At 45.9% G+C, this 13,900-nt stretch overlaps 1 protein-coding gene across 1 annotated transcript in view; it reads right to left on the bottom strand.

Moving 5' to 3' along the window:
• Positions 1 to 13,900, bottom strand: part of myo10 (myosin X) — a 204,031-nt gene that overhangs the window by 64,042 nt on the left and 126,089 nt on the right. Inside the window, exons 8-16 of the mRNA XM_056292618.1 lie at positions 13,828 to 13,900; positions 13,451 to 13,554; positions 12,644 to 12,773; positions 9,710 to 9,828; positions 7,862 to 8,008; positions 6,409 to 6,509; positions 5,293 to 5,359; positions 3,157 to 3,249; positions 200 to 268 (exon numbers count right to left, since the gene is read on the bottom strand). The exon at positions 13,828 to 13,900 is cut by the window's right edge and continues 12 nt beyond it. Of these exons, the coding sequence (XP_056148593.1) occupies positions 200 to 268; positions 3,157 to 3,249; positions 5,293 to 5,359; positions 6,409 to 6,509; positions 7,862 to 8,008; positions 9,710 to 9,828; positions 12,644 to 12,773; positions 13,451 to 13,554; positions 13,828 to 13,900 (903 nt within the window). The remainder of the gene's footprint in view (positions 1 to 199; positions 269 to 3,156; positions 3,250 to 5,292; positions 5,360 to 6,408; positions 6,510 to 7,861; positions 8,009 to 9,709; positions 9,829 to 12,643; positions 12,774 to 13,450; positions 13,555 to 13,827) is intronic.

The raw sequence follows: 13,900 nt of genomic DNA, 5'->3' as shown, positions 1-13,900 counted from the left end.
AGACATGGGTAGAACATGCGAACGCCACACAGAAAGGACCTGGGATGGCCTGGGATTCGAACCCAGGACCTTCTTGCTGTGAGGCCACAGTGCTAACTACTGGGCCGCCGTGCCACCCCTATATAATACTTACTGGACTTAGAATATCTTATAATAAAGTAGACTGCACATGCAAGAAGATATCAGAGACCACCATTACCTCTCCTGCATAGTGCTTGACTCCGAAGTAATGCACAGCAACACGTGGCTTCACGTAGAACAGGTTTTTCTGCAGAAAGAACAAAAATTAATCATTCACATCTTTTCTCCCCCAACAATCCACCTGACTTCTCTGACAACTCCAACATGCACCCACTTACGGCAACACACTCGCAATATTAACTCACAACGATGCAGCCAAGCTTTCCATTTGATTATCTGAACTGCGAAATAGCAGATCAGTTGACAGGACTGTTCCTTTTCTATTAACTGTAAACTGTTGTACAACAGCAACACAGAGCTTTTATTTCTGTAAGAGCCCAGAAAGTTCCATTACTGATGAGGGGAGTGAAGGTCCATAAGGGCCCTTTTAACTCTCTGCCAGCATCAGTAACTGCCAGCTGACATTCTACTCAGCAGCTGAGTGAAGTTTTGTAAGAGTCATAGCAGGGAAAATATTTATTAAACGAGATATTTACAACCGTGTATACCCATTCAAATTCCACAGTGACGTCACGGGCAAACTTAGACCAAGCTGTTAGCTTCACATGCTAATGCCAAAACTGTAACAGGGCCTCCAGCCAGAACCTGCTCGCAGCAGCCCACATCCTGTCCATGTCAGATGCTGAGCACATTATAAACATGGCTGCGGTCATTTTTCTAAATTAGGTTATAAAAAGTATACACTGACTGACTCCTAAATTTGACATCAAATTTGCCAGTAAATACCCCGTTTCTGGTCACAACAAGAGGGAGCAGATACTATGAAGTCGACGCCAGTCTTCATATGGGATGGGCCGAGTTGGAGTTCAGATACTATAATATTCCTTTTATAAAAACATTTCTGGATGTGTTTTCTGTACCGGCCAGTCATCCTTCCCCGGGGTTCTGCTTTTCCCGTGTTAGGAAAGTGCAGGGCCAACAGATGCTAACAGCTAGCTTGGGATCGTCTGCCACCATGATGTTCAGGTTGTTGTCTCTCCTTGCTTACCGAGTCAGAGAATAATCATGTTATGGTGCAACATGTACCTTTAGACAATGAAATTATGTTTTTCTTTTCGTCGTAGTGTTAAAACCTACCAGCAGAAGGTTGGTGGTGGCCGCTTACAAAACCCTGCAGTGATGGGCAATGAAATACGACATTACTTTGTACAGCCCAATACCACAAATTACAAATGTGCCTCAGGGGGGCTTTGCAGCAACACAACATCCTGTCCTTAGACCCTCTCATCAGATAAGGAACAACTCCCTAAAAACCTGTAACAGGGAGGGAGGTTAAACAGGAAGAAAGCTCAGGGACAGCAACAGAGGAGGAAACTCTCTCCCAAGACCACAAGGCGCAATGTTGCTGTGTTTACACAATTTACACAACATTGAAAGAGGACAACACAATTAGAATGGAAGATTTATGAAGAATATGATGAGCAGATATTATTAAATTATCATTACAACATTTATCATCACATAATTATCATGACATAATTTATCATTTCTTTCATTTTAATCATTAATAATTATTTAATTTATCATTATTCAATTTATCCTTTGTTTCATTTATTTATTCATAAATTAATTTATCATTTATCATTATCATTTATCATTACGTAATTTACCATTTATCATTCATTTATCATTTATCTTTAATTTCTAATTATTAACAATTATTTAATTTATCATTATCTAATACATCATTTATGTCGTTTATTTATTTATAAATCAATTTATCATTTATAATTACATAATTGCTCAGGCAGATATTAATAAAGACATTATTATATTTGCATTTAAAAAAGGAAGTAAAACAAATAGTTTTGGCCTAGGAAGTAGAACCAGTTTGTCGTCTGTACTGTGCCGCGGCTGGTCACAGGAAAACAAACATAAACCGCCATGATGCGGTATCGTCACTCCTGAGCCGCGTGTCCTTACAGCATCTTGATTTGTCTGAAAGTTAACGACACATGTTGACGGCCTTCGTGGGGACGGACAGGACTTAAATCTGACTCGGCCAAGTGTCACAATGTGGAAGTCAAATGATATCGATACATAATGCTTGATTTGAACAGTGAATCACTGACGGTTTGGAAAAGAGCCACACTTTCACACAGACTAAATAAAGTAAAGGAAGAGACAGCGGTATCATTTTCACCAATAAAATAATTCCCTAGAGTTCAATAAAAAACAGGAGCCAAGTGTAATTTTCCCTCTCAACGTAGATGTGAGCTTTCTTTTCAAAGCCACTGTTTTGGGTGTTTCATCACTTCAACTTTGCCATCACATTTCTTTCTTTTTTGCCCCCCCCCCCCCCAAATGTACTTGGCCAGTTACCCCCCTCTTCCGAGCCACCCCGGTCTCTGTTTCTGCCGATCCGGGGAGGGCTGCAGACTACCACGTCTCCTCCGATACATGTGGAGTCACCAGCCGCTTCTTTTCACCTGACAGTGAGGATCACGCTATTCCCCCCAGCCCCCCCCCCTGAACAGGCGCCCCGACCGACCAGAGGAGGTGCTAGTGCAGCGACCAGGACACATACCCATTGTGTCTGTAGGGACGCCCGACCAAGCTGGAGGTAACACAGGGATTCGAACCACCGATCCCCATGTTGGCAGGCAACAGAATAGACCGCCACGCTACTCGGACGCCCAAATTTGCCATCACATTTCATTTGAAATTGCATCATAAAGGTTTTAAAGGGTTTTATATTTGATGTCAGGGGACCTGCAGACACCCTGATGAAGTAACTGCTCCAACCGTCCATAAACACATTAAAAGGCGAAGCACTGAGGGATTCTCCGTTGTCTCCTGTCCCTAAACAACTACTACTGCTTATGCTACGTTGCACTGGGAGGTTCCCCGTGTGACTGTACAGCATGGCGTTGACGGGATACAGGTAAATAAAGCTGGATAAACGAAGATTAAAGGTTCGATAACTGGACGACACAGCAGATGGAAGAGACGTACCGAGTGCTGGCTGTGCAGTTTCTCCAGCAAGGTGTCGTCTGTGGCTTTTGGGAAGTGGCTCTCCTCATTCAGCAGCGCCAGCAGGCCCAGTTTCTAGTGAAACATCAAGACTTCATCATCATCTTCACCATCGTCATCATCAACATTGTCATCATCACCATCTCCTCCACCACCACCTTCATCACCACCATTATCATCATTATCATCACCATCATCATCTCCACCACCATCATCATCAACATTGTCATCATCACCACCATCATCTCCTCCACCACCATCATCATCAAAACTGTCATTACCACATCATCATCATCACCGCTATCATCATCACCGCTATCATCACCATCATCTCCACCACCATCATCATCAACATTGTCATCATCACCACCATCATCTCCTCCACCACCACCATCATCATTATCATCACCATCATCATCTCCACCACCATCATCTCCTCCACCACCATCATCATCAACATTGTCATTATTACCACATCATCATCTCCACCACCATCATCTCCTCCACCACCACATCATCATCATCATCCCCATCATCATCTCCACCACCATCATCAACATTGTCATTATTAACACATCATCTCCTCCACCACCATCATCATCATCACCGCTATCATCATCTTTATCATTACATAATTGTTCATGATTTTAATAGTGTGTTGATTCATATTTTCCAATTCTGAGCATCTATGTACAAACAAATGTCGTTCATGACACTTTCAATCACGTGTAGAAGAAGAAGAAGAAGAAGAAGAAGAAGAAGAAGAAGAAGAAGAAGAAGAAGAAAGCTATTTTATTTGTCATTGTATTCTTACAATGAATGTGTTCTCTGCATTTAACCATCCTATTTTGTACAGGAGCAGTGGGCAGCTGCAGCACCCGGGGACCAACTCCTGTTCTTCTTTCCACTGCCTTGCTCAGGGACACAGGCAGGAGTATGAACCCTAACATGCATGTCTTTTTGAAGGTGGGAGGAAACCGGAGCACCCGGAGGAAACCCACGGGGAGAACATGCAAACTGCACACAGAAAGGACCTGGGACGGCCTGGGGTTCGAACCCAGGACCTTCTTGCTGTGGGGCGACAGTGTTAACCACTGAGCCACCGTGCCAACACCTAACCACTGAGCCACCATGCCAACACCTAACCACTGAGCCACCATGCCAACACCTAACCACTGAGCCACCATGCCAACACCTAACCACTGAGCCACCATGCCAACACCTAATCAATGAACACCAAATCCTGCAGACTGCAGCAGTATGTGATGTGAATGGTGAGTATCTGGTGGGACTTTGCCAGGATCAATGAAAGGGTGTATAGTGTTTTCCATCTTCATCATAGCAGCCGAATGAGGGAGAGGAAGGCAGGTGGTGTTGAGTTTGGAGAAGTGGTGTCTAACAAGCAGATGTGACAGAACACTGTCACAATAAAACCAGGAGACTCAGGACTGCGGCTTCAGATTTTTTTTCCATGTTCCACAGCTTTACCTATTAACTCTTTTAGTATTTATTTTGGTAAAAAAAAGTAAATAATTTCATATTGACAATAACAATACTACTACCAACCACGTCCTCACTGTGAACAGCTTTGTCATCATGGCGGCCTTGCCGTACACATCCATATGTTTTGACAGGTTTTTTTCCCCCCCTTTTCTCCCCAGTCACCCCACTCTTCTGAGCCATCCCAGTCGCTGCTCCACCCCTCTGCCGATCCGGGGAGGGCTGCAGACTACCACATGCCTCCTCCCACACGTGTGGAGTCGCCAGCCGCTTCTTTTCACCTGACAGTGAGGAGTTTACCCAGGGGGACGTAGCGCGAGGGAGGATCACGCTATTCCCCCCAGTCCCCCCCCCCAAACAGGCGCCCCGACCGACCAGAGGAGGTGCTAGTGCAGCGATCAGGACACATACCCACATCCACTTTCCCACCCGCAGATACAGCCAATTGTGTCTGTAGGGATGCCCGACCATGCCAGAGGTACCACGGGGATTCGAACTGGCGATCCTCGTGTTTGTAGGCAATGGAACAGAGCACTACGCTACCCGGACGCCCCACATGTTTTGGCAGTTTTAAGTTTGAACAGGAATTCTGAAGCCGTCTGGATTCCTTCAGCATACCTTCTCAATCAGATCCAGACATTCTCCGTTATCCATCCAGTTGATGTCCTCCCACAGCAGGCCTTCCCTGCAGGAAGCCCAGACACACGTTACACACAACACGCACGTCTGAGGGACAACAGTTTTACTTTGAAACACTGACAGCCGCTCCTGTTGGCTCTTCGTCTGTCCGTAAACCTGCGTGTCCATCGTTCAATGGCACCACCGGACTTGCAGAACAGGGAGGTTGTAAATGACACAATCGCCCGGACTGTTTCCTGCATGTCATGCTCCTGCTAGATGTAAAGTATGACAATAAAATGTATTGTTGTGGGTGAGGCTTCGGGATTTTGGGGATTTGGTCCGTCTTAGCTCGGCGTTAAGACGGCTAACCGCGGGCTAAAAGCTAAAACCGCTGTTTTTCTGCAGTCGTCTAACACATAACCTTTCATTCGGTGGAGCATTTTCACTTTTGCATGAAACATTTCACCCCCTCATAAAGGGACATGTCCTGCATTTTTTGCCCCCATTTTTCTCCCCAATTGTATCCGGCCAATTACCCCACTCATCCGAGCCGAGCTGCTCCACCCCCTCTGCTGATCCGGGGAGGGCTGCAGACTACAACATGCCTCCTCCCATACATGTGGCATCACCAGCTGCTTCTTTTCACCTGACAGTGAGGAGTTTCACCAGGGGAATGTAGCACGTGGGAGGATCACGCTATTCCCCCGTTTCCCCTTCCCCCCGAACAGGCGCCCCGACCGACTGACCAGAGGGGGCGCTAGTGCAGTGACCAGGACACATACCCACATCTGGCTTCCCACCCGCAGACATGGCCAATTGCGTCTCTAAGGATGCCCAACCAAGCCGGAGGTAACACCGGGATTCGAACCGGTGATCCCCGTGTTGGTAGGCAATGGAATAGACCGCCACGCCACCTGGACGCCCCTGAAAATACATCTTATTTTCAGCATGATGAAAGTTATGTGCCAACGACATGCTCCATGAAAAGGCTTCTGGGTGTTTTTTTTTAGGCATTGAAACAAAAATGGCCGCACACAGAGGACGCGGCCGCCTCAGCACCGGGTGCCGACACGGCCGCCTCAGCACCGGGTCCCTCCGGTTTCTCAAACCTACTTGTTGTATTCAAGCTGCTCCAGAGAGAAGATGTGCTTGTTGAAGTATTCCTGCAGCTTCTCGTTTGCATAGTTGATGTTGAACTGCTCAAAGCGGTTGACCTGCCGACAAAACCAGCACATGCAACAAATTAACTGCCAGAAAGGGGAAAGTAAAGGTGGAGATTTAGTAATAAAATTTTTTTTAAAAAATACAACAAATGAAAAATAAAGTTTTGTCGTTCTGTTTTTAAGCTGATGCAAACCAGCGGGCGAGTGTTTGTAAAAATCACTAAACTAACATTTAAGTCTCCTCATAAATTACATCTGAATTAATGTAATATCATCTTGATATCGGTGCTCCTTTGTACCCTATAAGCAAGGCTCAGCGTTTTCGGTTTTTATTTTTCAAAGCCATCCAGCATGCCGAATTTCGCCACACGAGGACACCGTTACATAACCTCACACGAACAGGAACAACTTTTGGATCTGTGGAAAGATCAAATCCGGGTGAAAATCAGTTTAAAACGATCTGCTCCTTTTAAAAAATCTGGGTATTTTTCGGTGTAAAACGCTGAGCCTTGCCTATGACCTACACTGTCAAAGTTATAATCTTAACATAAACCTGATTTATGCTAAACAGTATTTCCAAGTGCCCGCACTCCACAGATAGTTGGTTAGGGTGCAGCAGGATGCTCATGTTGACCCTCCAAATTCCTTAAGTAAAAACAAAAACAAAACACCAGAGAGACAGGACCTGTACACGTGTGGGGTAAAACTCTGACGTGCTCGTGACTCCGCCTCCCTGACCTTCCTTGTGAATTCAAAAGCATTCAAAAGTTTAAAGTTTTAAGACATCCTGCGTCATAAACACCCTGTTCCCTGTCTCTGCACAGGCGTTCTGACACAACGCATAAAAAAGTCCAGTATCTAGAGAGCATGTGAGAGGTCAGGGAGAGGTCAAAGTTTAAACTAGAACGATCAAGACGGTCATTTTGACCGTTTTGGATTTTCAAAGTTTAATAACTTTGTGAAAAAAAAGAAGATACAGACCCGCCGCTCCCTGAATTCTACTAAAATTTCATATATTTGCATTAAATCTAGTTTTAGATCAATTGCACAAAAAAAAGTTCTGATAAGATCTACCTAAAACGACCATGAGACCGACCACCCATGGTGGTTTTAGGTAGGAGTGAAATCCTGGTCGTTCTAAGTTTAATGTAGCGGCAGCTCATGAATGGTAGGGGTTCATCAGGGCCCTCACGGGGACCTGTAGCCCGTCTCAGCCCACCAGTTCTGATTCTGAAACCAGACTTCATGATGCAAACAAAGCCAGCACATACACCTGACTGTGCAACTCTGTTCGTATCAGCGATTAAGCCACGTCTTCCTCGACCTTTACAGAGGACGCGTGTGCTTTGCTAAGAGAGCGTTTCGTGTGAAATCTCCCAAACTGCCTCGTCAGTCCAGCGCACCTCGAAATTCTCGAATCCAAAGATGTCCAGGATGCCGATGGATCTGAAGTCTTCTTTGCCCCTGATCCGGTGGTTGAGCTTGTGGATGATCCAAGTGAAACACTGAGAGTAAAGTGCCATAGCCATGGAGTCCCTGGAGTCCACCGCCTGCAAGGAAGGAAGGAGAAACATCAAGAGGAGGAAACTGAATCCCTGCCTCACAACTAAAACATTATTCCGTGTCAGAGAACCTTGTCTTTTCTCTTGTCTTGCTCCATAGTTTATGGATTGTGGGTAGTTTACCTCCTGACCCACGGCTGAATCAGCCACAGATGGTGTTAGCATGAAGCATGAACCTGGTCACCTACTGGACCTGAGCAGCTCCTCCACAGAGGAAACAGGTCGGAGCACCAAACGGCCCGCAGCCTTCTGACAACGACACCGACCGAAGCAGAACATCCGGAAGGCACAGGGAATGTTTTGCCTACAAAATATCAGCTCGACCCACCTGAAGCCAAACTTGGACTATATGTGCTCTTTTTTACCACTTTATTGAGCCCCGTGGGGAAATTCTTTCCCTGCATTTAACCCTTCCTAGCTGTGTAGCTAGGAGCAGTGGGCAGCCGCCCTGCAGCACCCGGGGACCACCTCCGGTTCGTCTCGCCAGGCCTCGGTCAGGGCACAGACAGGAGTGTTACCCTAACATGCACGTCTTTTTGACGGTGGGGGAAACCGGAGCACCCGGAGAAAACCCGCCGCAGACACGGGGAAAACATGCAAACTCCACACAGAGGACGACCCGGGATGATCCACCAAGGTTGGAGTACCCCGGGGCTCGAACCCAGGACTTTCTTGCTGTGAGGCGACCGCGCTAACCAATGCGCCACCGTGCCGCCTTATCATACAGCATGTCGTGTTATAACACGAGCATGCTCAACAGTATTGTACAAGTCACATACCAGTAGCGAGTCATTAGCGGTCAGGAGCTGCCGGACTAGTTAAGCTAACCTGTTATCAGAATCAGAATCAGATTCATGTTTATCGGCCGTGTAGGTTTGCACATACATGGGATGTGACTCCGGTTTCATGGCTCTCTCAGTGTACTTAACGTAGAATAACAACACTACAACACAACAATCTCCAGATACATACACAAGGATTGACTATATACAGGCGTACCTGCTATGTAGCTATTGACAGGTTGGCAGCTACCAGCTTGTTTCACTTTCAGGTTTTTTGTTTTGTGATTTTCTCCCTTTTGCTCCCCAGTCGGCTCTGTGCAGAACTGTAGTCCTCTGACTTTCGGTTTCTACCACAGCGATCATACCAGTTTGCTGGGGGGAATAGTGCGATCCCCCCAAGTTCCTCCTCCCCGAACAGGTGCCCTGCCCGACCAGAGGAGGCGCTGGTGTAGCAACCAGGACACGTACCCACATCCGGTTTCCCACCCGCAGACACAGCCAATTGCGTCTGTAGGGACGCCCGACCAAGCCGGAGGTAACACGGGGATTCGAAACGGCGATCCCTGTGTTGGTAGGCGACGGAATAGACCGCTACGCTCCCCGGACGCCCCCAGTTTTCAGGTTTTTGATGTTACCAAGTAAGCTGGCATGTGCAGAAATTAAACTCGGGTGAGATTATCAATAAAAACTGATATCAAAATCAATGTTTTGATGTCCACCTGTTGTTCTGTATCACAAACTGGATGACGGGTTATTGGTAAGCTGTTACCCATTTGTTTTATGGTGACAGTGAACGCTGGTTTCTAACATGGTACAAAGCGATCTGTGAGTCACTACTGACTTGTAATGAAGGGTACACTGAGTTGTGTGATGGTGACCTGCAGGGCGGTGATGGTTGGTTTCTCACCTGTTCCACAGTGAGCGGTGTGGAGATCTCCTCTCCACGGAGGATCATGGACCTGTGGGTCAGAACCTCCGCTAGCTGCTCCGAGTTCAGGCCCAGGAGGTCTGATGTTCTGCTCAGAGCTGCTGATGTAGACACACACACATATACACACATATACACACACACACACACACACACACAGAGCCATTAGTGATTTATCTCGCGTCAGTGTGATTGGTCGGTGAGAGTGTGACGAGCTGCTGATGCGTTTCAGATTTGGTTTCTACCCACAATGCATGGGGACAATGAGGTGGCCCTGAGAAATGCCCCCTGCTAAATCGTTTCAAATATGCATTAAGAAACAGCCAAAGCTGGTTAACTGTAAAGGGAAGCAATCGGAGTTTTCAGTATTATCTGTGTATAACTCTCCATCAGCAGCAACACTACTGAGCAGTCTTCGTTTTATCTCTATTTCTTACCCCCCTTTTCCCCCCCCAATTGTACTTGGCCAATCACCCCAACCGTCCGAGCCGTGCCGGTCTCTGCTCCACCCCCTGTGCCGATCAGGGGAGGGCTGCTGACTACCACATGCCTCCTCCGATACATGTGGAGTCGCCAGCCGCTTCTTTTCACCTGACAGTGAGGTGTTTCACCAGAGGGACGCAGTGTAGTGAATTCGGGGGACAGCCCGGGAACTGCCACAGCCGGGACGCGAACCCGGGTCTCCCGCACCACGGGCGACTACGCTAACCAGTCGACTATAGGGTCCGACCCATTAGCCAAGGCTAGCGAGTCTAGTCATTCGTGATCGTTACAGTAGCATGTGGGAGGATCACGTTATTACCCCCACTTCCCCCTCCCCCCGACCAACAAGAGGAGGCGCTAGTGCAGCGACCAGGACACATACCCACATCCGGCTTCCCACCCGCAGACACGGCCAATTGTGTCTGTAGGGACTCCAGACCAAGCCGGGGGTAACACGGGGATTTGAACCAGCGATCCCTGTGTCGGTAGGCAACAGAACAGACCACCACGCCACCCAGATGCCCCGTTTGGTCTCTTAAACGCCGATGAAATTGTGTCCACTGGTGATGTCATTGATGGACAAGCCATGAATGTGAAAACTTACTTCCTGATTTGCTGACAGGCGGCACCTTATAAGAAAATGTGACTATCAGCGCTCCATATAGCTGTATAAGATAATGCAAATGAAAACACCACATTATGCAGCTTTACAGAGTGTTGACATTTTCCTTTTGGTCACTGGGAGCCGAACAGTAAAACCACAGCCCGGTATTCAGGCTGCTGAGCAGTCCAAATGGATCAATAAGGGGACAAGCAACCATGATCAGCTTTCTGATGACGAATACATGCTAAGTGCTTGCACATTTAGAGCTGTAATCTTTGACTTTTCACAGAACACCATATCAGATACAGTCGGCTGGTCCGTGAGAGAGATCCATGGCTGATCCCTGCTAGGGCGTCAGTTTCAGTTGGTCACCGGTTTCGCCAGTTTCAGTGGGAGAAACTGGCTAGCAGCAATTCTGAGCGGCTGATACTGTAGCAGTGGTTCGCAAACTTTTTAGGCAACGCACCCCCATTATGACCGGGCTGATGCACCCCCACAATCGCCCAAATCTTTAAAAAAAAAAATGCAACATACACTGTAAATTCTAACAAGTTAAGTTTACTTAAAGAACATTATAGAAACCAATTACCTTGGGGAAAGTAAGTAAATGAACTTAATTCCGTCAAGTTATGTAAAATCATGTCACATAAAATCATTTCACATAACTTGGCACAATTACGTTCATTTACTTACTTTCCCCAAAGTAATTGGTTTATATAATGTTTTTTAAGAAAAGTTGACTTTTAGAATTTACAGTGTAGCCTATTTATAGCCGCATTAAAAGCATCAAGTTTATTCTTGCACAAATAATCAGAACACACATGTAACAAAATATTCAAGAGATTGGAACAATGTGCTCTCACGTTTGAATGAAGCTGTAACTACACTGCAACAAAGTTTCAGTAAGCTGCAACACAGTTACACACAAGCCGTCACTTACGAAGAGCAGATTGGACAGGACAGGCTCAGAGGCAGAGAAGATGAGGAAAATGATGTCATGGTTTAAGCCTCATCAAGTTTAAATTACAATTAACCATACATAGCACAGCGGTTATGGAAATTAGAACACCAGTAATTTGAATTGAGTTGAAATCACCATGACATTTTTCCTCTCCTGCACCCCCTACAGGCAGGTCGGTGCATGCACACTTTCGGAACCTCTCCTATAGCATGGTCGCAAGAGTGAACTCGAGTCAGCTGAGGCTACTTGCAGGGAGGTCAATTTGCTCCATCACCATTTGCACAAACACACGCGCACGCACACACACACACTTGTTTCACTATCCTTATGAGGACCCCCCCTCATTGACTACATTAATTTCCTAGCCCTTAACCCTAACCTTAACCATGCAAACTACATGCCTAATCCTAACCCTTACTCTAACCTTAACCTAACCCTAATTCTAACCTTCACCCTAAAACCAAGTCCTAACCCTAAAATAAACCCTTTTACTTGTGAGGACCTCTAAAATGTCCACACAAAGTAGGTGGTTTCTGGTTTTTCTATCCTAATGAGGATATTTGGTCCACATTAGGATAGTTAAACGTGTACACACACACACACACAGTGCTAACACCCCTGCAGGGACTTGTAGGACCTCCCCCAGAGAAGGGTCAGAGGTCAGAGGTGACAGAATACCCTTGTGTTTCTTTAATCTTCACACTACAGTTGTCACTGGTTCAAACCAGTGACAATGAGGTGTGGATTCTGGCTTTTCTGCTGCCCGAGACAAGACAAACATTTAATTAATGGAGGCTTAGCTTCACCCTGTACAAATACAAACGGGTCGTATGTAAAGACATTTATCTTTTGAAACACTCCTAACCTGATTTTGAGGAGACCTGAGCTCCTCCGGCCGTCATGAACTCGATATTTCCCGTTTGGAGGATCCCGGCCAGGAGACGCAGGATCTCACCGATGTTCTCCTCTGTGAACTGCATGGTCCGCATTGCATTCTGGGGAGGCAGGATTGATATTAAGTCACATTAGGACAATATTCTCAGAACCCGACTGGCTCCACTGGATCTGGTTTGGGTTTGGCTACATTTCTCAGTTAACTGCTTCCTCTGGGTTTAAATTTGGTAGAAGTATGACAATGAGAACTGTTGTTCAAAAAGTCCCAACCAAAATAACTCTGGTATCAACAGCACATTCATTTTAATTGCATTAAAGATTGTGATGTGATACACAGTATCAGTATCACAGGAAATAATATGATATGCAGATAGTGTATAATAGATTATTATATAACAAGATAATAATAATAATAATAATATTACATTTTATCTGTGGGTACTTTTCAGAGCACTCAAGGACACCTTACAGAACACAGTAAAAAAACAAGCAGCACTGTATCAGACAGCATAAAGTCAAAACAAAGCAGGGTAGACAATAAAAAGTTCATACAACAGATAAGTACAAAATCATCATCTGCACAAAACTGCACAAAAGATATGATATATGATATGATATGATATATGATATGATATGAGATATGATATATGAGATATGATATGAGATATATGTCTCATATCAATGAATTCAATGAATGAATGATATGATATGTAGCTAGTGTATAAATAACTGTGATACAATATATGTGTCTCAGTGGGAGGTCCAGTGTGATGCCTACCAGCACATCCTGGAAGGTCAGCTTGTCATTGATTGTCTTGTCGGCCACACAGCCCGACTGTCTCAGGTAGTAGTAGCTCTCTGGGTGGGACAGTCCAAAGGCCTCTGAAACAGCATCAAACACTTTCATTAACACTGCTGACTCACATAAACACAGTCCTGGGTCTGGTCCCACACCTTCTGACGATTCTACATCTTCGTCTTGCATGTTTCTGACTTTCCTCCCACAGTCCAAAGACAATGGAGTCTCCAAATTGCCCATGGCTATGTGTGTGTGTGTGTGTGTGTGTGTGTGTGTGTGTGTTATCTCTCTAGAGTGTTCCCCAGCCATCCCCTAATGCATGCTGGGACAGATAGATGTGGTCCGGTGTGGCTCACCCCTCTGCTGGCTGTTGGTTCCTGCCAGCAGGGCATAGAAGATGTGGTAGTTCCTCTCTCCCGGGTTCTGCCT

This window comes from Lampris incognitus, chromosome 14 (assembly GCF_029633865.1).
Source record: "Lampris incognitus isolate fLamInc1 chromosome 14, fLamInc1.hap2, whole genome shotgun sequence".
NCBI classification, from domain to species: Eukaryota; Metazoa; Chordata; class Actinopteri; order Lampriformes; family Lampridae; genus Lampris; species Lampris incognitus.
This window is presented reverse-complemented; position numbering and strand designations above follow the sequence as displayed.